The 23,073-nt window shown below is 40.5% G+C and overlaps 1 protein-coding gene and 1 long non-coding RNA gene across 16 annotated transcripts in view; one reads left to right on the top strand and one right to left on the bottom strand.

Annotated features, from left to right (window-relative positions):
* Window positions 1–6,173: 6,173 nt before the first annotated feature.
* Window positions 6,174–10,163, bottom strand: LOC112981839 (uncharacterized). Its single transcript, XR_003258834.2, has 2 exons — window positions 9,597–10,163; window positions 6,174–6,515 (listed from the first exon to the last, which is right to left on the bottom strand). It is a non-coding gene; the product is annotated as an uncharacterized LOC112981839 (long non-coding RNA).
* The window catches only part of MPDZ (multiple PDZ domain crumbs cell polarity complex component), a 98,113-nt gene continuing 83,665 nt past the window's right edge, over window positions 8,626–23,073 (top strand). For 7 of the 15 annotated variants that reach the window (XM_064501577.1, XM_064501575.1, XM_064501578.1 and 4 more), the window contains exons 1-3: window positions 8,921–9,058; window positions 18,549–18,623; window positions 19,208–19,374. In XM_064501577.1, coding sequence (XP_064357647.1) covers window positions 18,608–18,623; window positions 19,208–19,374 — 183 coding nt within the window. In that variant the 5' untranslated portion in view covers window positions 8,921–9,058; window positions 18,549–18,607. Of the gene's footprint in view, window positions 8,884–8,919; window positions 9,059–9,543; window positions 9,634–18,548; window positions 18,624–19,207; window positions 19,375–23,073 lie in introns of those variants that run through there. The other 8 variants (XM_064501581.1, XM_064501579.1, XM_064501576.1 and 5 more) reach the window with 4 other exon arrangements.

Genomic DNA, 23,073 nt, shown 5'->3' with positions numbered 1-23,073 from the left:
GTGCATCATGCCACATAGATACCTCTGAAGTGCCAGGTAGTAATAACGCTGCTGACAAAATATCAGGATGGGTCCCACAAGCAGCTTGCGCTACCCTGGGTGGCCAATTCTGCAGAGAAATTAATGGGGACTAGCTGCCTTTCTTGCTTTATGAGCTTGTAATAGATTTAGTAAGTTCCAGTGATGAGGTACTCAATTATATTGTACACATCTCCTCATGTGACACTTGGTAAATGTAGTCCTTAAATTTCTCTTAGTTTCTCTTGGGTGTTCTACTGATTTATTTACAATTTTGAAGAGAAATGAAGAAACTTTTTTTTTAACCATCTGCCAAATTAATTTGAAGTATCAATCTCTTCTGTTTATTCTCTCCAAGCTTCTACGCTGAAAGTCTATCAGATTTATTATTTCACTCATTGGAGAAACACTTACTGAGTTTTAACAGATGTTCAAATTCTTTAATTTCTAGAGTTTGCAATTCCCCCATGGTCTTAATGAGTTTCTTCTGTACCTCTGGGTTATGAGACGTTTATGTTCTCACACAAAATTTGATTTCTCAAATCTCCCATCAAGGGTGAAAAATCACCTACCCCCTGCAACTAATGCCACACTTGTAAGGAAGACACCCTTGCAAGCAATGCTTGACTGTTACTGCTCTATTTGGTACATGCTTCCCTAGCTGAGTGCTGATGCTCAGGGCCTAGTAGAAGCTGAAAGTCAGAAGTCAAAACTAGTACAGACATTTCTTCTCAAGACTGTTTATAACTGGGTATAAACATACTGTCCCCTGAACAAAATTACAGAAGCAAAGTGAGTCTTATTGCACTATTCCGAAGATGAATTTGTCTGTTAAATGTAGTTTGAACATTTCCTGTACAATCAATACAAAAGGATTCAAATCAAGATGTTCCCAAACTGTAGGGGATTAAGTAAGAGAACTATTTGGGCCTTCTCCAAAGACAAAAAGTAGAAGATAAGAAATTTTGATCTGGATCCAAAAAATGTGATTAGTCCAGGTTGGTATGGATTTGCAAATCCATTTGCTTGATGGAAGAACTGAGATTTGTGCAGAAAGCATTTGGTGTGTCAGGGAAGCATACGGGGCCAAAAGCTGCCTTAGTTAGGAAGAATATAGACAAGGGTATTCAAATCTTTCTTCCCCTCTGGGATTCAGGCACTTGAAACTATTCAAGGGGAAAGGAGAAATACAGAAACCTCTCTCTTGCTGGCTGCAGCAGCTACTTTCTTCTGTCAAGAGTAGCATTTAACAAAGCAGATGTGCATTTCAGACCATCTTTATGATTCAAGAATGTCTGTGCATGTTAAGATAATACGGGGTTACAAGATTTAATAACTTCAATATTTTTGTGCCTTTTACTCTCCCACCTTCCTGCTATTGCTTGGGCATTTAGAGTTCTGTTTTTTTAAAGCTGAAGTTTGGGAATGATACAGACACGAAAGAGGAGAGCATAGGAGGGAAAAGTTGGGGTTTTTTTGGTTGAGTTTTGTTTATTTTCTGAAATGGCATTATTATTCTTCATTCCTCCTGCATATAAATTAGATTCAGAGTTCAAATATCAGTAACAGCAGCTTTAAAATTCATCACTTTGCAGTTGTTAAATCCATTTCCTCTTGGTTGTACCCTTGGCAACAAAAATTAAAAGGCAACCATATGATGGAAAAAATTGCAGCTCATCTGAGCCTGTCTTTCCATAACGCAGGCTGAGATTCTGACTGGTTGTAGACTTGATGTTGGCTCAAGCCAGAAAATTGGAAGAAGCAGGTTTATGAGTTACTTGGGACCCTGTCCTGTGCTCTGTACACCATAAACGCTTAAAGGCTGGAGATAAAAATGGAGACTGGGTTAATGACAGTGGAGACAACATCTAGCTAAGAAAGGAACTGTTTTCTGCATATAAAATTGGAAGTACAGATCAGCACGCATTTTACTTCTGGAAGTGAGGGGTTCAGCTTAATACAGTTGTGTGCATTTATATGAAATGTTCATTCTTATTTTTAATTATTATGGAAGTTTCTGACACGTACTGAGCAGCTAAGGGCTAATTTTCCCATGTTACATGTCTAAGTCTTTAATAGCTTCTCATGGCAATGCCACTCTGAGAAGGAATCCTTATCTGTAAGAGAAGCAGCTGACCAAAACCAATGAGGCGTACTTTAATAGAAAAGACGGGATTTACTGAATCAGCTTCCTGCTCTCACACAACTCTTTTAGAGACACACTAAATTTGCGTTTGTTTCATTTGCTAAAGTCATTTTTATTTAAGACTAAATTCCTATTTAAAAATGAAATAAAATCAACCTTACAAACAGTTGTCAGATACTTGTATAAACGGGCTTATTCCAGAAACATCAAATTCTTTTCAGCTTTCAGTCAGTTCAAACCTATTTTCCAGTTATGCTCATTTACAGTTCTCTTAGTGTCTTCCTAGTGGTCTGTAGGAATCCTAAACTCCTTTGCACTGGCTACCAGGGAAGGCAGGTCTGGTACCAATTAAAGCCATTTGTAAGGATTTTTGTATCAGTGAACCTGCCCGACACCTTCAAAACTCTGTCAGTTACAGAAAACCTCATTCACATCTGGGCTCACAGCTTGTAGCTCGGGACACCAGAAGTCTCCTCCTTTCATCCGACTTGTTGAATAGGAGATGTTCTCAATATGGGAAAGCTTCTCCACTTTGCCTGTCTTTGCAGGTGCTGACCTTGCTAGACAAAATAGCAAGGGTATGAAATGACCAGCAAATTGCTAAAAAAGCCTGTTTCCTGGGTAGCCTTTTCAAGAGATTAAAGCTACTTTCCTGGGAGATGCTGGTTGGTCATTCTTAAATGACTGTTGTCTGAGCTGACCTAGAGGAGGAATATACAGTTCACATGTCCTCAGGCAAGGTAACGTGAACTTTGTATGTTTAAATTTTAGATCCTCAAAATCTCCATAGTGTGTATCAACACTGTGTTGGTAATTCCTATTCTGTAATAATCAGATATCCTGCGGCTCTATGTAATAATGGTATTAACTGTAGTTAATCATACTAATACTACTAAATTTAGTCCTCAAGTGAAGTGCAGATACATCATAAATAAAGCGAAAGGATAGAGATGTATCTTTGACTCTTCTATAGATGTACAGATGTAACTTAAAACTGAGAGAGACTATGCAGGACTAAGCAGAAACAGACCCCTTGGAAAAGCATCTTCTGGAGGGCTGGGGAGATGGGTGGCTCGCAAAGCCTCTCCCTGCATAGAATTACTTGGAAAATTTATCCATAAATCCTGTGGTCATTCATTGCCCTTTTGACTAGTTTACACTTCTGATGCTGCTCTTTGCCTGAGCCTGGAAGTTATTGTTCTGATAGTCCAATAAGTAGGCAACTGTTTATCCAAAAAGGGTCATAGTATCACTGTTTTGGGGCACAGATAGCTCAAGGCAGCAAATGCAGAAATGTATTTCTCCTATGCCTTCAACTCTGAAAACCACTTAAGTAAATCCAAATAGAAATATCTCTCCAGTTCTGGAGTTTGGGACAGAAGCAAAGAATTGAAACAGGCATATTCTTAAAGCTAGTCTGTATTATACAGTGTGTAGGAGAGAATCTCAGACACATTAGGTGAATAGTGTGTATAGTGGAAAATACTAGCTATTTGGACACTACCACATATGGGATGATGACATCCATGTGATAAACTGCAGAGCCATATGACAAATTGAGTCCATGCATACTGGTCTGCTTTACTTTAGTTCCACTAATTCATCTTCAAAAGAATTCATTCTGAAAATAAATCAACCTGCCAGAGAAATATTTCCTCTTCTTCCTACAAATATGGCTCCCGTCCATCTATAATACACCTTAGTTTAGCTGGCTGCAAAACTAGTTAATTACATGGCCTTTTTCAGACAAATTTATATCATTGTTCCAGTATACCACTACTTAGAGAAGAGATACTATCATTTTCAATACCTAACATTAACATGAGCAACGACATACAAAATCCTCCGCTGGTCAGTTCTTCCCACTACAGTTTTTTGAAACTCAAGGCAGTCTCATGTAGGACTACCTATTTTTCTAATACAAAGTTTATTAAAAAGATACCTTGCCTTTTTAAATACTGAAACAACTACTGCATTGGTAAGTACCCCATATCACATGTTCCTTCCGGACTGTGTCCCCTGAAGCATTTCTGAAGAAAGTCTTTTAAATTACACGTTCTGCGAGTGGGGTCTGTCAAGCCTGTGGTCACTCTGAGGAAAACACATCACTTTTAAAAATAGTCTTAATCTGACCAAACCAGATTCTCCTTGTAGGTATTCTGTGTCTGAAAAATCTATGATAAGGTTAATATGCTTTGTCATTTATTTGGCTTCACTTTGCAGCTATGGGCAAGGCCTGTGGTTTTAAACAATCCTGTTTGTGTGTAAATAAATGCCCTTTTAATTTGCCGTAATTTCAAGTATTTTGTTTTGTAGTTATGAATAATTAACATACCTTTTATGATTTATTTTTACTCCGTTCTACCTTCTGGGGCATACTTTCTCTTCCATGCACATGTGTAACCTCCAATAGCAATAATAACAGTTATGAAGTATGTCTCCAGGGGAGACAATTTCCCTAAAAACCTTTAAAATGTAAATCTATGCAACATTCTTGCCAAAATGTATGCTCCAGTAAGTGAAACTAATATTCTGTACTTGCCAGCACAATAATCCAAAATGGAATAAATTCCAAACACCAAACTTAAGAGAAAGTTTGTAATTTTAACTTTGCATAATAACATGCATGGTGTTACCTCCAACTGCATAGTTACTTCTTGCCATCTGACTTTTGAAGCATAACTTTTATGTTGAGGTGAGGGAGGAGAAGAGTGTTATGTTTTATTTGATTGTATGCTTCTGCTAGTAAAACTTCTGGAAAATGTAGTACAAAAGTACTGTGTTCTAACCAGTTCCATGAAAAACAAAAATACTGATGCAGCCTTGTTTGGACAGATAAGGATAGAATGCATAACTGCATGCTTAATATATTTAGATTAGTGGTTATAGCAATTAGGATCACAGTTACCTTTGATCTCAGATTGGTTTTCTACTGTTTAGTTTTACCTAACGCAATGGATTGCTTTTAATGCACACATCTGGGAATAACATTTGATCTATAATTATTACTGTTTTCTAACAAGGAAGGTTGTTATTAGTTGTGTTTAGCCTAAATTATGAATAAATGCTCTATTGGAAAGTATAATACTGTGTCTATGTATACACACATTCACATGCATATGCAGTGGCAAAATTATGCTGTACGTATTGAAGGTATAAAACCTGAAATTTATTATATTTTTAATTAAGGTAGTGTTTATGAAAAAGGTTTACTGGAATCTTTCTTTGTGTTTTATTCTTAATTCAGAAATGGAATTTGTCAAGCAGAGAAGCCAACACTTATACGTCTATGACTATGTCTATATAAATATACAAATATATAAATATATAAATTATATGTGTGTTTTTATATATATATACATAACACACACATATATATTTACAAACACACATATAACATACAAAGCAATGTCTACACACAAATACAATACCCAGAGTGGTTAAACTAAACAACTCTGTGAATACACCAATTTCTTAGGAGATAGACTGACTTGTGCCATAAATGCTGTCAAATGTCCTTTAGAGGCAATATCCTTTTTCCAGGGAAGTCAGTGAAATAGAGTAGAATCAGACTCTCTCTCATTTCATTTGTTGGGTCCTGTTCCCACTACCATTTTAAATGACTAGATTCCCAACAGTGGTCTAATGGATAACTTAATGGATAACTTAATAGCCTTCTATTTCTATTTCTGAAGACTTTTTTGTGCATTTACTTTTCCTTCATGTCTTCTAATAAATCTATGTAGTGCACTGTTAATACTAATCTGTGCTATTTTACCAGCGAGATGTGAATACCAGAAGTAAATCAGGAAGACAGACATCTCGTCCAATATTGATCTTTCTACCATGAGTATTTTTTAAATTGGCTTCAGAAATGAAATATTACTGGGGACTAATATTAGACAACATTGAATGTTTTTAATTCCTCCTTCGTCTCCTGCTTAAGAGTCTTTTCTGACAGAATATTACATTAGGGCTTTTGCTGTAATGATAAGTCTCTGAGGAAAGCTTGTTTTACAAAGCTATTTGTAATTTTTATTTAAAACAACATACATATGTGTATGTAGGTAAATTGATTAATCTTTAGTCTGTGAACACATTTGCGCTTTGCGTACAAAGTAGATTCTCTTCCCTCCCAGTTTAAGGATAACGGTATCCTTCAAAACGCAGCATGATACCACTTAAACCCTGCGCCCTGCGCCCAGCGCCCAGCACCCAGCACCCAGCCCACCCTGTGGCACCGTCAGCAGTTTGTGACCTTCTTTCTTGGGGAAGCAGCTGGAGAGGTAACACGGTTACCATCGTGGAGTCAGTAAAATGACTGTCTTCTTGTCCTAGTTGGTAGCACTTCCTGTGGAAAGCGGAGAAGAATAAACATGAATTCTCTGTTGACGTCTGTCTAGTCATCTCATCTATTATCAAGTAGATCTGCGGGACAGCTACTGTACTCCAACCCTCAATAGTTTTCTTCCCTAAAACTGTGTCTGCATGAAGGGAAGCAGTTATTTTAAATGAGTTCATGATGTTACCGTGATGCAAATTCCTGGTACAGATGTGCCGTGCATTTATCAAGCAGCTAGGTTTGTGGGTACTGTTAAGTTAGTATAATTACATCCATGCAAAAACTTTCAATACAGGCAAGGCCTAAGGTAGCATGATTCTTTGAACTTCTGTGAGTATAATCTACTTAATATATACTTCGAGAGCCATGGCATCTGAGTAGAATTGCAGATGCAGTTCTACTTGAGAATAGCAGATTGCACATTAAAAGAATTATCTGGAAGAGACATCGCACACAAATACAAGTTGCAATGGGAAGAATTATCACACAGCTGATGTTGTTATACATCAGAAGGAATAAACTGCCATTTGGACCTGTTTTTGGCCAGTCTGAGCTGAAAATATGCTTACTAGTGTCACTGTATTTTATTTCAGTGGGATGCCATGGTTAAAGCCACAGCAACAGAATCAATAACAACAATAGTCTGATTCTGCATCCAGATGTGGTTCATTTTATTTATTAAATAATGATGTATGCAAACAAGCTGTACCTTCTTTTTAAGATTTCATTCTGGAGTCAAGCAACGTGGAAAGCTGGTGGGACACTTTACAGAGCAGTCACTGTTATAACTATAGCACACAGACTCTCAATATTTAATTTAAAGGATCAGTATGTTAACCAGCAAATGTTGGATCAAAAAATGTGAACCTGTGATTTTCAGATCTTGAAAGTGTTTAATTTTTCTCAGGTAAGACATGAAAGAATGACTGTTAACGAGGTCTGATTACATACATGTTTCATGTACAGCAGAGAAAAAGGTAGTTAATGATCTGGAGTTCTTAAGTCTGACAGCTGTAATAAATAAGAAAAATATGGTTTGGGGGTAATTTTTTTTCAGAAGATTACGTGTAAAATTAAAAGAAACAAAATAATCCTGGAAGTGTACAAAGAACTGTATTTTTTAAACCTTACACAAGAAATTTCCAGCTTGTGAAAGTGCTGGTAGCAGGGTTGCATTTAACAATCCTCTTTTATATATTAGAATGGTATTCCACTTTATCTCCAAAATAATGACTTATTAAAAATTGTTTGTGGGATTAAAATAAGAAGAATCCTATCACACAAATACGGGAACACTTACAATTCAAACTGGTTTGGAGAAAAAAATCAAACGAGACAAGCAAAATAACAATGCACCAAGCTCCTGCAGACTAGCAGATGACGCATTCAGCAGAACAGTCCAGATCTCCTTTTTAGCTTGAAGAGTGTTATCACAACAGAGCTGACTGAGTAAACCTACTTCGCAGCAAAAGGGGGAGGCTGTGATCCTTATCACATTGGCTAGAAGAAGCAAATTTAACAAACAAAAAGCAAAATACTTGGACTTTTTGCTGAACTGATTTTTGTTGTCATAGCAATCATTCCAGCCTGATGTTCTTTACTCGTGTAACGTGTGTAAGGCACGCAGCATCTTCTGCTTTTTACTTAAGACATGAATCCACAGTTGCTTAGAAAGAGGGATAATCACCTCCTATTTAGTCCTATGACATTATTCATCGTTTGGTCTTATTTCATCATGTTTTCCTGCTTCCAAACATTTCCTATTTTTCTCCATTCAAACCCGGGCCCTCCTTGTCCAAGCTGTGTTGGGGGAGAAAATGGCGGTTTGTGGGGGGACGAGAAGGGCACGGCACGCGCTCGCGCTGCTCCGCTGTGGCAGAGCGAGTCACAAGGCCGGGCCCAAACTTTTTAGCAGGCACATCTACAAATAGGGAAGAGTTTGGCAGAGAGATGGTGCACAGTATCTTTTTAAATATCCGGAGGGGAGCGTGTTTGCACCCGGTTAATTTTACGAGCAGACCTTCGAAGTGGGAAATCACAGAAAATTAGTGCCACCCCCCCCCCCCCCCCAAATTAGCGCAAAGCTATTTTTAGATCTAATCAAGCTGTTAGCATTCGGTGCGTGCTCAGCCACCCCGCCCCGTCCGCCGCCTTGCCGGCAGCGACACGGGGAAACTTCCCTGGGGGGAGGTGTGTGAGGGGGCAGGAATACCAAAAAAAAAAAAAAAAAAGAGAGAGAGAGAGAGAAAGGAAAGAAAAGAAAGGAAAAAAAGGAAAACCCAACAACGGCCGGGAGAGCCCTGGGAAGCCCCAGGCCGATTCCTCCTTCTCCCCCTCGCTTCTTCCCCGCGCCGTGCCCAGCGGGCCGGCGGAGGCGGTGAGCGGGCGCGGGGCCGCGCTGCGCTGCGCGGCGGCGGGGGGGCGGCGGGCAGGATTAGGTTTCCGGGCGGCCGGGGCGTGCCTGCGTGCGCTGCCCCCGCGGCGCGGCGCGGCGGCGCTGCGCGGGGGCGGGCAGGGCGCAGGCGGCGAGCGGGGCCCGCGGAGCCGTCGCGGTAAGCGGGGCGCGGGGGGCGGCGGGGCGCCCGCGGGGGGCGGCGGAGGGGGCGAGCGCCCATCTGCGGCCCCAGGCAGCCCTCCGCCGCCGCTAAAGTTTTGAGTTTATTTTATTCGAATTTATTTATTTTGCAAAGGTTTTTTTGTTTTTTGTTTTTTTGGTTTTTTTTTGTTTTTTTTTTTTTGCTGGGGGGAGGCGGTGGCGGTCTGGAGGAGGAGAGAGGCCTGGGAGCGCGGGGGGCTGCGGGCGGCGGCGCCTGTTGCTGCTGCCCGGGTGGAGCGGGCGGGGGTGGCCGGACCCCCCTCCGCGCCGCGGCTGCTGCCGGCCCGGCGATGCGCGCCGGCGGTGGGTCCGCGGGGCTCGGCCGGCCTGCCCGCCCGGGAGCCATCTCCGTGTAAACAAAAGCCGGGTCTCCTGTTGCTGCAAGGCGGGCTTTCATTTGTCTTTCTCTCCCTCCCTCCTTTTTTTTTCCCCTTCTCCCAGCGGGGAATCTTTTATCCTCGCGGAGTACCTCCTCTCTCACCCTTGCTGCTCACCTGCTGCGCTCTGAGCGCCCGAGACCTATTCTTGAAGGTGTGTGTTGCCAGCGGTGCCGTGGCGGTTGCGGCTGCCTCCTCGGGGAGGGCTGAGCGGGCCTCTGCAGCCCCGCGTCCCCCTGCGTGCGGGGGGCTGCCGCGGCGGGAGCGGCAGGGGACATGCTGCGGACGTGTTGCATGCGCAGTGGCCCGCGTCGGGCCCGGGTGGGATGTGGATGCCGGCAACCAGCCTCCTTCTGCTCCGCTTGTGCCAGGGAATTTGCGCGGCGCTGTCAGCCAGCGGCTGCGGGGGCGCGGGGCCACGGCGCTGAGACTCAGCCCTCGCCCAGGGGCGACTGCCGTCCCTGCCTTGCTGTGGGTTTAGTGGGTCGGCGGTCCCGGCCGCACCCAGGGTCTCGCCAAGTCCTCTGGCGCCAAAACCCATTAAAGTGAAAAGCAGAAAAACCCCGGAGGCCCAGCCAAAACCACTCCTTCTGCGCATCGGATTCGTACGAAAGACTCCATAAAACCTGGCTGGCTCCTTGACATCGTTGCAACTGCTGAGGAGAGGTCACCAGTGTTTTCGCTCATATCTTCCTCTGTCTGTTGTTTTATTGATGTTAGGGAGCTCTTGCAGTTACGGTCTCAATTATAGCCTTCTAAAGACTCAGTGCATATTTATTTAAACACATTGATCTACATTATGCAGTGGATTTAGAGGGGCAAAATGTAAGCCCAGATTTTGCCTTTTGATAGATTTGGCCAATGGAAACTGCATAGGTTGTATTAAGAAAAGGGTGTTCTTTTGGGGTAATTTCTTTTCCTGTGTCGTTTTCTGTCTTTCCTTCAAGGCCGTTCATAAACTATTGTAAAGAATAGTAGTCTGTCACAAAGCTGACAGTTTAACTCCCTGTACTGCATTTAACAGATTTGGTTTGTTATTTTGCTGAACATTGTTTCATCCTTTTTCTCTCCTCCCCCATTTTTTTCTTCAGTTGTGAAAATAGCACCTTGTCCATTTATATTTTTGGTCCTCAACACCTGCAGGAAGTTTTGCTAGTACAACCTGTTGAGTGGAAGATGTCATTCCTGGTTATGGTACCAGAAGGTACAGCAGGAGTTTTTTGCCCAGTCAGAGCCGTGGCCTGCTGGGTTGAAGGGTCTGAATTCTGCTGTCCTTGAAGTGTATTTTGAAATGCCGGTTGGTATCAGTGTCAGCAATGTGTTTCCCTAGAGAACAGCTGATTGGGAGGGAAGAATCTGAACTAGGAAGGGGGAAGGTAGTAAAATGTCCTTGGGAAACGCTACTTGCTGCTCACAGGCAAACGGGAAGATGTGTAACACTAGAAAGAAGAGTGTAGAGCGAAAATGTCTGAGGACATATTTAAATAGGTATTAACTAGCAACAAGTTTTATTACAGCATCCCCTTAACTCCCCCCCCCCCCCCAAATTTTTATCGATTTTGGCATAAATTTTTTGTACTTCCATCTTATTAACAGAAACATGCAGGTAACGGTTGCTGGTTTATTTCCAGTGATTTGCTTTGTGCTCTCAAGAAGTTTTTCTTCAGGAACCTGATACATTCTTCCATCTCTTAGCATGAAAGTGCACTTGGAAAGTTAGATCGGTATCAGCACTAGGGAAGAAGGAGCTGCACTACTTACATGCTAATTTTCTGTCTGTCTCTGTGTCTGTGAGCTCTGGGGGGATTAATGCCATACAACTTTTTAGTCACTCAGATCACTGTAAATGGTGTGTTCCTGCTTTTTCTTTTTATCATTCTTTAATCACTGTAATGAAAACGATTGTGAAGACCTTTTAAATCACCTGGTCCATGTTTCATATAAACAAACTTAAATTTCTGCAGATAGGATTTAGTAAAATTTTCCATCTAAATGGCTTTGCCTTGAAACACCCCATTTAAAGCAGTTTAAAGCTAGTGGAATGCCATGCTGGTGGCGTACGGTCTTACCATTCGTAAGGATAGTTTTGATTCACCATTGGAGATCCCAGCAAGAGAATATCTGAGTATGTCATTTTGTTTTCAGTGCCCTCTGTTCACTGAAAAATGCTTTAGGGTACTGCTGGCTTCTGCTTCTGGAATAACTGTCCCAGGCAGTATTGGAGTATTTCTCGCACAGGTTTTCAGACTTGGTCCTGGCATCTGAGCAGCCTTCTGCAGTGTTCTTGTTACATGTTGTAGCAGTGATCTGCACTGCTCTTCCTGTGCTTTCACAATACATAGTATTTACTTTATAGTGTTTTCAGATAGTAAGGAAAAAGGTGACTATTCAGTGGGACCTTTTATTTGTTCATTTATGCATACAGTTTTCATCTCTGTGAAGTGTCCAATGTACATTAGGAGATGCAACTATTGTAGGAGATAGGTTTAATTAAGTTTAATGGAATTTAATAAATACAGGCATTAATCCCTATGCTGAAAGTAAATAGACCATATTAACCTTACACATAATTGTTTTTGAGATGTAAACGTGCTTGGATTTGATATACTAATTCAATATATGTAGTGAGACATATATGTTGTGTATGCTGAGAAGTTGCTTTTTGGTTTTTGAAGCTAATCCTGTGTTTTAAATGTTTGAAAAAATGATTCCAGTTAATCTAAATTTAAAATATTTGATGAGAGACCATTTTTTCTAAACAGGTTATCCATTTGTTAAATACTTTGCTTACTCTCCCCTGCCCCCACCAAAAAGAAAGGTTACCCAGATATGTTGTTGTCTTTGCATACTACCTATTGTTTAGTTCTGATTAACCTGCATCGCACACGTTTGTCAATAGGTGAAAGCAATAAGTATATTTTAGGCCCGATTCCAAATTGCAATTATAGCTTGTGCATCAACTAACAGGAATATTGCAGTCATGCAGAGTAGCTTCCCGAATCACAGAACATTATTAATTAAAATGAAGTGGGTAGATAGCTTATTTATCCAAAAGCATTATAAGTTTCCCTTAAAACAATATTGTGACTTGTACAAAAGCTTAAAATAGTTGAACATTGAAAATCCCTTGTTCGTAGTTGCTTCAAAATACATAATACTGTTTAGCTCTATCACAGTACTCTTCTGTGACATACAAAGTTACTGCTTTTACCTTTTAAAATATTTTTGGTGCATTCAATGTTGTGCTAAATTTCAAGAGGCTAGTGACACCACTTTTCAAAAAAAATGCTTGCAGTCTTAATGTAGAATTTATATTAGCTTGTGAACTGCCATTTTATTTTTACTTTGAATATTTCAGAACAATTTTTCCTAAGTGCAGCTTTTAAATGTAAATTTGGGGCTTCTTGTGTTTTTTGTCTGTTACATTCCAGCTAGTCACTGGAAATCTGCTTTGTGCCTTGTGGAGCAGTGCATATTGCTTTTTCTTGTATTAAATCCTTAATACAAATTGCTTTCACTTGTATTGAATCAGTTCTCTCTTCTGTCATCCGGAGGTGTGCAGTCTAAGCACTCTTGGCTGATGAAGCGAGCAGTTGGTGTTAATTTTGTACATTGCTGTCCTGTCAGTAAAGCAGTAGGCTAGCATTTTTTTTCCAGTGCCTTCCTTTATGTTTATTGGTTCTGTTTCTGCTTTCCCTGCCTGTCACTGCTCTCCAGCATTTATTTATTTCCACCCCCTTTCCCTGCATGCTAAAGTATGCATATCACTTTCATTAAGAGCAGTAAAGGCCATACCAGCCGGGCTACACTTGTCAAGTCTGTGTAACATTGCTTGTAATTCTAGGAGGTATGTGTGTAATAACAGAATTGCCTCCATGGGAGTAGAAGAATAAATAGAAAGTGCGAAGTTGTTTTTTTCAACATCCCTTGTATGTTTTTGGCTGTTTTTATATAGATGGAAAAAACACTTTTTCCAGGAGTCCAGAGACCACCTTAATTTTCTTCACATGAATGGTAGCCAGTGTGAGGAAGGTGATTGAGTGCAGCTGAACATCTCCTTCTGTAAATTGCAGGCAAAATAAAAGTTTTAGTAGTAATTAGTATCTTCCCTTTCCTGTGTGGTTTGGTTTTCATTCCCTTGCCAAGTGGTGCTAAGACAACATGCCTGCTTGAGTGGTAGCCAGAAAGTAGGGGAGGGAAAGGACAGGAGATAAAAACCAAGCACGAAAGGGTATCTCCAGCTCAGCCAAATTCAGGCCCAGGTGTTGAAACGTAGATTAAACGTTTGAAATGCTCATTTTGGGGGCTGTAAGATGTATGTTATGGTTACTGTGCTGTTTAATTGGATCAGATTTGGTTTTAATCTCCCACACCTCCTAGCCAAAGTTTGGGCCTGGATATCACTCTTTCTGTCCTATCTTGAGCAAACTTCCAGTAATGTAAGAGCTATAGGACAAAGCCTGTTACTGTAGTTTCTATCTTTGGCAATCACATGTTTACTAATCCAGTGCTATGAGCATTAGTTTCCAAGGTATTATCTGAAATGGATTTGTGAAATAGTAGATGGACTATCGGTGAATGAAACAGAGTAATTTTCCTTGCAGAAAGTATACCATCAAGCGTAGAAGTGTAGTTAATGGAAGTGGGTCAGCTGCTCTGTTTCGTGCACCTTCTGGCTGTTCAGCCAGAAGGCTCGGATAGTTGCAATGAAAAAAGGGAAGGAAAGTCAACATAAATTTCATGGCTATATTTTGTAAATTCTTACACCTGTGGATTTTAGTGTTTTAGGACTGGGCACTAAGAAACCACAACTGCAGCCTGTCAACTGTTTTCTGGCAACTGGCCTTACAGAAGAAGGGCACCTTAAAAATGGGGGTGAGAATATATTTTCATGAGTCAGCACAGGAAGGGTCAAATTTCAGAAGTGCAAGTGCATTAATAATTATTTAAAAGGGATCATCTTTAGCTTTTCACAGAATGATAGAATAGTCGAGGTTAGAAGGGACCTCTGGAGATCAAGCAGGGTCACCTGGAACGCGTTTGCAAGGATTGTGTCCAGATGGCTTTTGAGTATCTCCAAGGATGGAGACTCCACGACCTCTCTGGGCAACCCATGCCAGTGCTCAGCCACTCTCACAGTAAAAAGTTTTTCCTAAGGTTGAGACAAAACCTTCTGTGTTTCAATTTTTGCCTGTTGCCTCTCGTCCTGTTGCTGGGCACCACTGAGAAGAGTCTGGCCCCATCTGCTCCACACCCTCTTTTCAAATATTTCTACACGCTGATAAGATCCCCCCTTTGGTTTTCTCTTTTCCAGGCTGAACAGTCCCAGCTCTCTCAGCCTGTCCTCGTAGGAGAGATGCTGCAGGCCCTGCACTGTCTTAGCGGCCCTTTGCTGGACATGTCCCCTTGTACTGGGAAGCCCAGTGCTGGACCCAGCACCCCAGGCGTGGGCTCACCAGGGCTGAGCAGAGATCATCTCCCTTGACCTGCTGGCAATGCTCTGCCTAACGCAGCCCGGGAAGCTGGTGACCTTTCTTGCCACAAGGCTCATGCTGGCTCATGGCTAACTTGTCTCCCAGGACCCCCAGGTCCTTCTCTGCAAACTGCTTTCCAGGTGGTCGGCCCGCTTTTGTGCATGCTTTAGGAGATTACATGGGTCTTACAATGTACCTTGGCTAACGTTATCTGTATTTTACACATTCCTATTATGAAACAGGAAGAAAGAAAGGAAGTGTGTTTTTATTTTCAATGCCTCGTCTATCAGATACCTGTGACTTTAAAAATCTGAAAGTGAATTTAACTTCGTATTCATCTAGCAATATTTCTTCAAGTTGCCAATAAAAAGGTCTAATTCAGTTCATGTTCTTATTACTGTAAAGAGATTAATGAACTTTAGTACTGAAACACAAAAATAGTTAAATCTACTTTAAGCTAAGCTTGTAAGCTCTTTGAGGGCATGAACAGTATTTGTATCATGTATAGAAGGGCTGGTTTTGGCATAAGCCTGCTGTAATACAGTTTGCCAAGAGCACAGAAAATAACAGAATCAGAAATAAATTTATCTTTTGTGCATCTAAAAGCATGTGATGTTATTATAAAAATATTCACTATAGCAAATTTGGTTCTTTCAACAAATAATCATGTATGCCTCCATATTTCTCCCCAGGCAAGGTTTGCTCCACTGCATAATTATTAAAATACCTGGAAAAAAGCTTTCTAAAGGCCAGGGATTATATCTGTAATGGGTGGTGGTGATTATGGGTATTTGCCTATGTGGTGCATTTTGGACAGATGCATGCTTGCTTCTCCACTACTTTTGCTATGTATTTTTGACATTAAGCTGGTGCTGACAGGTCCCACTTGTTGGCACGGATGTGACACAGCAGGAGCAGAGTCACGTGGCTCTTCGCCATTTCAGAGCTCGGGCAGGCGTGAGCGCGGGTCAGCATGGACTACAACATGTAGAAGTACCTTGTGTGGCTGACTATACTGCTGATGCCTCTTTGGCCTGCTTCTGCGTCAGAGGAAGCGTCTTGAGTGAAAACATCCTGATGGCAATTTCAGTCTGCGTCCATCTTTTTGCCACAAACAACAAAAGCATTAAGCGGGTCAGCTGATGAGGGAATCTCAGCTAATGCAAACACAAAATAAGGAGATTTAAAGAGAATTAAAATACACTGAGGGAAAAAAAATGATTTGCTGACATTAGGACAGTTCTTACAGTATTCCTGCCTTTAAAGGAAGATGCAGACAGGAAGTGTAACATAAGAATCTTAACAGAGCCAAACATGTCTTTTTGTTGCAAATTAGATATAATCATCTTCATCTATGTAGTGTATTTAATGACTTCTTTCAGTAAGTGTCCGTTTTGAGAAAATGTCCATTGTAAATCATCAGAGATCTTGCCTCTAGGCCTGCCTGAGCACAGTGGTGACCTTGTCCATTCTCTCACTTGTGAAACACGCTTTTCATACCACACCAAGAGTAAGATTTTAGGCAAGTCTATAAAAAATATCAAGCAAGATGTAGCTAGTCCAAAAAGATATGGACTGTCCTTATGGCTGTTCTCTTTTTGAGGCAGTCAGAAGCCAAAGCAGAAGAACAACAACTCTGTATTTTTATTTTTCCTGCTCAGTTTTTCAAAAGGTGGAGCTGAAGATCTAAAGCCCATTTCCACAATCAGTTCTCCCAGTTGCTTGTCATTGCACCTGTGCTGCCCATGGGTTGTGCTGCTACACGTATGCATGTGTGGGAGTGTGATAAACAGGATCTCAAGACTGGAGTGACTTAAAAATCCATTTTTTTCTTGTTTTTGACTCAGTTCTCTGGTTGCATTCACTATAGAGCCCTATACTTACAGTAGAGAAAAATCTGGAATGGTGAAATAGGAAAGAGCTGTGTTAGTTGGCACTGCCACTGAGGAAAGCGGCATGGCATAAATGTTGCTATTAGTAAATAGGAGCTCTGAATAAAGGATGTGATGGTGGTTTGTTGATATGGAAGTACCCTTCCTTTGTAATCTAAAAAATCCAACCCTTCCCATGTGAAATAGATATTTTTGTCTTGTTATGTAGGTTGACAAAGTAAAAAACACAGGGTCTTCTTTGGCCTCATTTTCAGATCTGGTAATCAAGTTCTGGCGTTTACCTTGCCAACTGAGAGAATAAATTCATAAAAAGCTTGTTTTATTCATTACTGGCATGTATAATTGTGTACTTTAGATCATGGAATAAGGTTACTCTGACAAGGTTACACTAAGGAATTGAATTTCTTGCCTATCCCAAGGTAGTAGATCGTGATAAAAAGAACCTCAGTGAGTCAATATCGGTGTATCTGCATGTTCAGATGCAATAAAAATAAACTGATATGAAGCTTCAGGCTTGTTGAAACCGGAGACATTTTGGCAATGGAACTTAAAGCAATTTTAAATTCACTTGATTTGGGTTTTCTGCACAAACTACAGAAAATACAGATTTGTCAAAATATTCAGCCGGGCTTGTGATCCTTGTTGTCAGCTTTTTTCTCAGATTTATTGTGGGAATTGATGCGTGCTTATTGTGTTTGGGTTGTATGACTAATGGTCCTTTTGAGTTTTACTTGGGCTTTCTTATACAGTTATCTGTCAACAGCATCCTTTACCTATCTACCTCCTGAGTTTCACTAAAAACTTACCTTTCCTGAATGAGAGATCACAGCTCTTTTTACAGTGATAAGCTCACCAGATTTAAATTGGGTTTGTATCTTAAATTTCATTGCTATTATCAAGAATACAAAGGTACAGTTGTGAAAGGTACCAAAATAAAATGTACATTTCAAGTCACATATTTGGAATCCTCACGTGTTTTTTTTTCTCAGTTATCCGTCTGCATCAAATGTATTTAAATACTCCAGACTTCTTAGCAACTTCAGATAGGCACAGAAAATAAAAATAAGAAAACAAATAAACAAACCCCACACAACAAAATTCAGATGTTTTCCTCCCTGTGTGGAATTTCCACCTACCTGGGTCTGGAATGTGTTGTAATGGAGGTTGTAGCACCTGGGTCCTGCAAGTCTGTGTGACATTAAGGCTTTGTGAGTAAGTGACTCTTCTTTTTAAAAGGTGACTTCAAAAATGTGCTATGGCTTATTCTGAGGCTCTTATATTTGCACTCAGAAATGTACTTGAAATTGTCAACATAGGTCTTGAAAATGGTTCCCATGGGGAATGTTGTTATGAATCACTGAAAAGTAAGGAAATGTAAAGTATCAGTGACAGCTGTGATTCATAGCTTCTGATGAAAGTAATGAAGGAGTTTGTGCAACTGTACACAGACAGCATCTTTGATGTGGAAATGTGAAAATATTACAAGATACATTCCTAAAAACAAATTGCAGGCAGGGTTTAAGCTCCAAAGTGAATCTGAATAGGGTCAGTTCTGAGGTTATTTTAATTATCCAAGGCGACTGGGTTTTTGTTCATGGGTTGTTATTTTTCCCTTGTTTTGAGAAGTTCTTTTTTTCCTTCTTCAAAGCTCAATACTTAGGATTCCGTAAATGTGACCCTTTTCCCTCTCTGTTATTTTTCAGGGAAATACTGTTTTAGCTGCCTGTTATCATTTGGGAATAGAAGCTGAGAAGCAGAAGACATGTTGGAAACAATTGGTAATATTTTTTAATATTTATCAGTCTATTTTTGTGACTAAATTAAGTGTGCATGATAGATTTAGGACATTGCTGTACACAGCTGAAATACATTTTGTCAAAAATAGCTACTGCGCTTAGAAATATGTGATGTATTTTATTTTTGCATTTTATATTGGAAAACACCACATTTGTTTAGTGTATTTAATTCATAGCCTGTTGTCTTGATTTCATTAATTTATTTTTTAATAGAATTAAAACAGTTTGTGTGAAAAAGACATTTTTTTTTTCATTGGGGTATCGCTGTCACTTCTTATTTACAGTTGCCTGTAGCCACAATTCCTGCAACTGAATTTTAATGAAGGTTCATTCACATTTGTAACACAGTTCTTAATGGACAAGAATGTAATTTTCTTTGGCTTCAGTCTTGTGCTTTGCCTGTGACTTCCTGATTAAGACATGTTTGGGCTGGGATTTTTGTTCGGATCTGAACCGTTCAAGTTCTCCGTAGTTTGAAAGAAAGAGGGTGATACATTAAACTCCGTTACCTGCTTGTGTGTGAATGTTTCTAAACTGCTGCTGACGGGATATGGATATCACTATAGATACGCATCGGGCCCTCCAGGCCGTGGAGCGCTTGCAGGCGAAGCTTCGGGATCGAGGTGACATTGCAAATGAGGAAAAGCTGAGCTTACTGAAATCAGTGCTGCAGAGTCCTCTCTTCAACCAGATCCTCAACCTTCAGACTTCTGTACAACAGCTGAGAGATCAGGTAGGGAAATCCGTCTCCCAGGGGCAAGAGGAAAATTGAAAAGTTGCAAAATGTGTGTGTGTCTTTGCATGTTGAATAGTGAAATTAAGTAGCTTAAATCGAAGCTGATCCAAAGCTTCAGGGAACTGAGAGAGAAGTACCTGCTGACTTTGCTGGGCTTTGGTGAAGCCCACAGTGTGTGTGTTTACGACTTTTCTCCTAGTAACCTTTTACTGCCCGTCTACACCGTACCCTGCTAAAAATGAGAATATACGAGGAAAATTGTTCTTGTAATGTGGACTTCGTAAGGAAATGAGGATTGATTTTTTTTTTTTTTAATTATTACTTAGAAATAAGTGAATAAAGACAAGCAAGAGCTCCTACTAGGAGCACTATATCCCTCCTCTTGCTTGGGATAGAGCGTGTTACTCTTCTGCATGTCCTCTGCGGGGATAAGAAAAGGAGCGTCTTTGTTTTAAAGATTCAGTTATTACTATTACTTTATTTTTTTGTTATTAGAATAAGAACTTGAATATAAAAAGTAGTTCAGCAATTGCATTAGGACTAGACGGCGTCTGGCTCTGCAAATGGTTGTTGCTGTTGACTGCTGTGAGATGGGCAGCGCCGTGCCTGGTATGCAGCAGTGCTGGAGTGGGAGGAGGCAGCCCCTGCAGTCTGCCCTTGCCGTCCGCCTGCAGTCGCGTCTGGCCTTGGACGGGGTTGCCACTGGTGGAAAGTCCTAGCGTTCTGCCGGCTGTTGCAGCAGAAAACCGCAGTCTGGCTTTTTGTTGTTTCTCATTGATCATCTTGATGCTATTTTACACAGACAAGAAATACACTGGAATGGTATTTACAGTTCCATACATTACCCTGTTTTTCAAATTTTGAACATTTGGTATGTAGAGACTAGGTTACTTGAAGTGATTGGAGTGGTTAAAAAATTCTAGGGGAAAAGTTCGTTGTACTGTATGAAAAGGACAATCTAAAACTGACCTCCACAGTTTATGGTGAATTATGTGGTTTAAGGCTCTGGGAACACATCCTCAGAAGTGAAGGTATGCCTGAAGCTTTACCAGGAATTTGCTGAAAAAGCAAATTAAATTCCCAGTACTAGACATTAACTGTGAAGTTAAAGGATACTTCTCTACTTAAAACCAATCACTGAAACTAGTAAAATGCAGCAAGTAAACTGATAGCAGAGAGAGGTAGTTTCAGATATGTATTTTTTAAAAAGCAAATCAAATGTTCAGCTGCCCTGTACCTACCGGTTTATCTGTGCAGTAACTTTAGGAGTCTGTGCTTGCTGGATGATACCTCTCTAGTCTAGCAGCCACAGGAACTATTTGTATTCTGAGCTGTGCTAATATGAACACTTGCAGATGCAAATGTATGTATCTGCCTATTCTTAGATTTGGGTCAGCTCTTTAGCAAGGAGCCCATAACGTCTCTGTAGAACCATTTCTTCCCTGGATTTTAGGTTACAATATTAGCTGTTTTCTCTTTGCTTTATTTAAGTGTTTTTAAAGAACACTATTGAAATAGGACAAAGAAGAAAATAAGAAAATAGGCAGGAAATAAGAAAATAGGTTAAAGAAATTAAATTTCTTGATATTTTCAGAGGCTTAGTTTTGTTCAAGGCCACTCTTTATTTTTCTCTTTTTGGTTGTTTTGTTGGTGTTGTTCTTTTGAAACTCTTAAATTACTGGTTGGTGAAAATTGCACGGCACATGAATGGTGGTGCAGCTTTTTGGCCAAGCTCTGCCAGACTGAGGAAGGAGGCAAGATGTTTCCCAAGCATTTGGAGTTGGAGCTCTGTTTGGGCCATGATGTCAGATGGTGCTGATGAGCTGTGCAGTGGCTAGGCATTGTGGGATAATAACCAGTAAAGACTAAGGTAGCTAAATTTATTTTGACATTTCACAGTGACCTGTACCGAAAGTTGTATAGTGGAGTCTCTTTCTTTTCAGATTTAAATGGAAGTGACAGTTTAATAAGTTGTTCATTAGTTTTTAATTGTGAGTTTTCAAAGAGCAGTAAGAGCCTTGCAGACTCAGGAGAGGGCCATCTTTCGGGAGAGAGTGGGAGGAGAGAATGGGAGCAGAGGAGCAGTGGTTGCAATTTATTTCTAAATTAAACTGATTTGTTCCAGGCATCAAAAGTAGGCCACTAAATGAGACCTTCTTGTGAGTGCGTAGTGACCTCATCAATGAATTTGAGAGCAGGAGATAATGTCATGTGGAGCAGCCATATACAGAAAGCATACAGATGATAGCATGAACCACATCTTCTGTTTGTGCAATGAGTCTGGAGAATAGGTTGAGAAATCTGATAATTGTCTGCTGTATTTTCCCATCAAAAAACAGGATGTAAATGTCTAATTTTCACATACAAATACTGCTTGCATTCCTGCGACAATTACTACCTCCTTTTAGGGTCTAAAATGTTAGACTGCCTGTTTTTTTTTTCCTACAGATAAGTGATCTTCTAAGCACCAGATGAAGATCTGAGAAAGCTTGTATTTCTCCATATGTGGTGGTGTTCTGGAATATGATGCCCAGCTTCCTTAAAGCTTCTGGGTGTTAATTGATCCCTTCTGGGAAATTGATCCCTTTCACTGCTGGTGTGTGCTTACCAGGGATCTCTTGAGTGTGCGTTTCTGTTACGCACAGTGGTGCGGACTTACTGGCATGTTGCTCCATCTGAATGTTGGTGTTCTGCATGCCGACTTTTAATCTGATACTTTGATGCCTGTTTATACGTGCTTTAAAGACTTTTTCTTAAATAGGCAAACAAGGTTTGTTTATACTGCAAATCTGCCATTGCAAAGTTAAGAATTTGAGTAGGAGAACTCTAGAACATGAATATATTGAATGGGTGTTTTTTTGAGAATTACTTTCATGACTTCACCAGTCACTTGAACTGAGGAGCACCAAAGTAACCAGGTGTTTTTTCTCCCTCTTAATATCTTTGTTTTTCAATGAATGTTTGTTTTCTGATGCTAAAGAGAAAGCTCAGTGTTTGAAGATAAGGGAGTGACACAAAATAAAAATAGAAATTGTGATGTTTTGAACTTTTCAAATGTCTAATTAATGTTTTCTTTTCCAAACAAAATAATAATATTCAGGCAGCAGTGGCAATCCTTCTCTGTCTGTTATTTCCTTTCCTTTTTGTCTCTCACTTGTCCAGCTCCTCCTCCGCTCAGCTCAGGGCTCTACCAAAACAAAAAAATCCTTTCCTTGGCTGGGCTACATTCCTCGGATTTTTTTTTCCTTGCAAGTTTGACCCTAGTTATTTCTGCACAATGCAGGAATGGAAGAGCACCCTCCCTGCAGTGCAGCCACATACTGGATTACACGTGATGGCTGGGTGCTCATCACTGCAAAGCAAATTTAGGAAAGATGCGAAACAGAGAAACTATACCTTTTGAGTTTTCTGTGAATAGTCCTTTAACTCAGTGATTTGCACAAATAAATGAGAACCTTTGGTGATTATTTTAAATGCCTTTCTGCAAAAACGTTATCTGTTCTGTCGTTTGAAACAAAATATTTTGCATGCTCATTAAAGGAAAAAAAAAAAGCTAATTTAGGAATCTGCTTGGTACCCGCTGGGGCGGAGCTTGTTCTCAGAGCAGTGGAGGTGCAGTTACCAGAACTGCCTTGGAAGGTTACCAGGGAGCGGGGTGTCTCCTGAATAGCTGGTGCTGCTTTTTCTCCTTAAAAG

The sequence above is a fragment of the Dromaius novaehollandiae genome, chromosome Z (genome assembly GCF_036370855.1).
Source record: "Dromaius novaehollandiae isolate bDroNov1 chromosome Z, bDroNov1.hap1, whole genome shotgun sequence".
Classification (NCBI taxonomy): Eukaryota; Metazoa; Chordata; class Aves; order Casuariiformes; family Dromaiidae; genus Dromaius; species Dromaius novaehollandiae.
The sequence above is the reverse complement of the archived record's forward strand: the minus strand, read 5'-3'. Positions and strand labels throughout refer to the sequence as shown.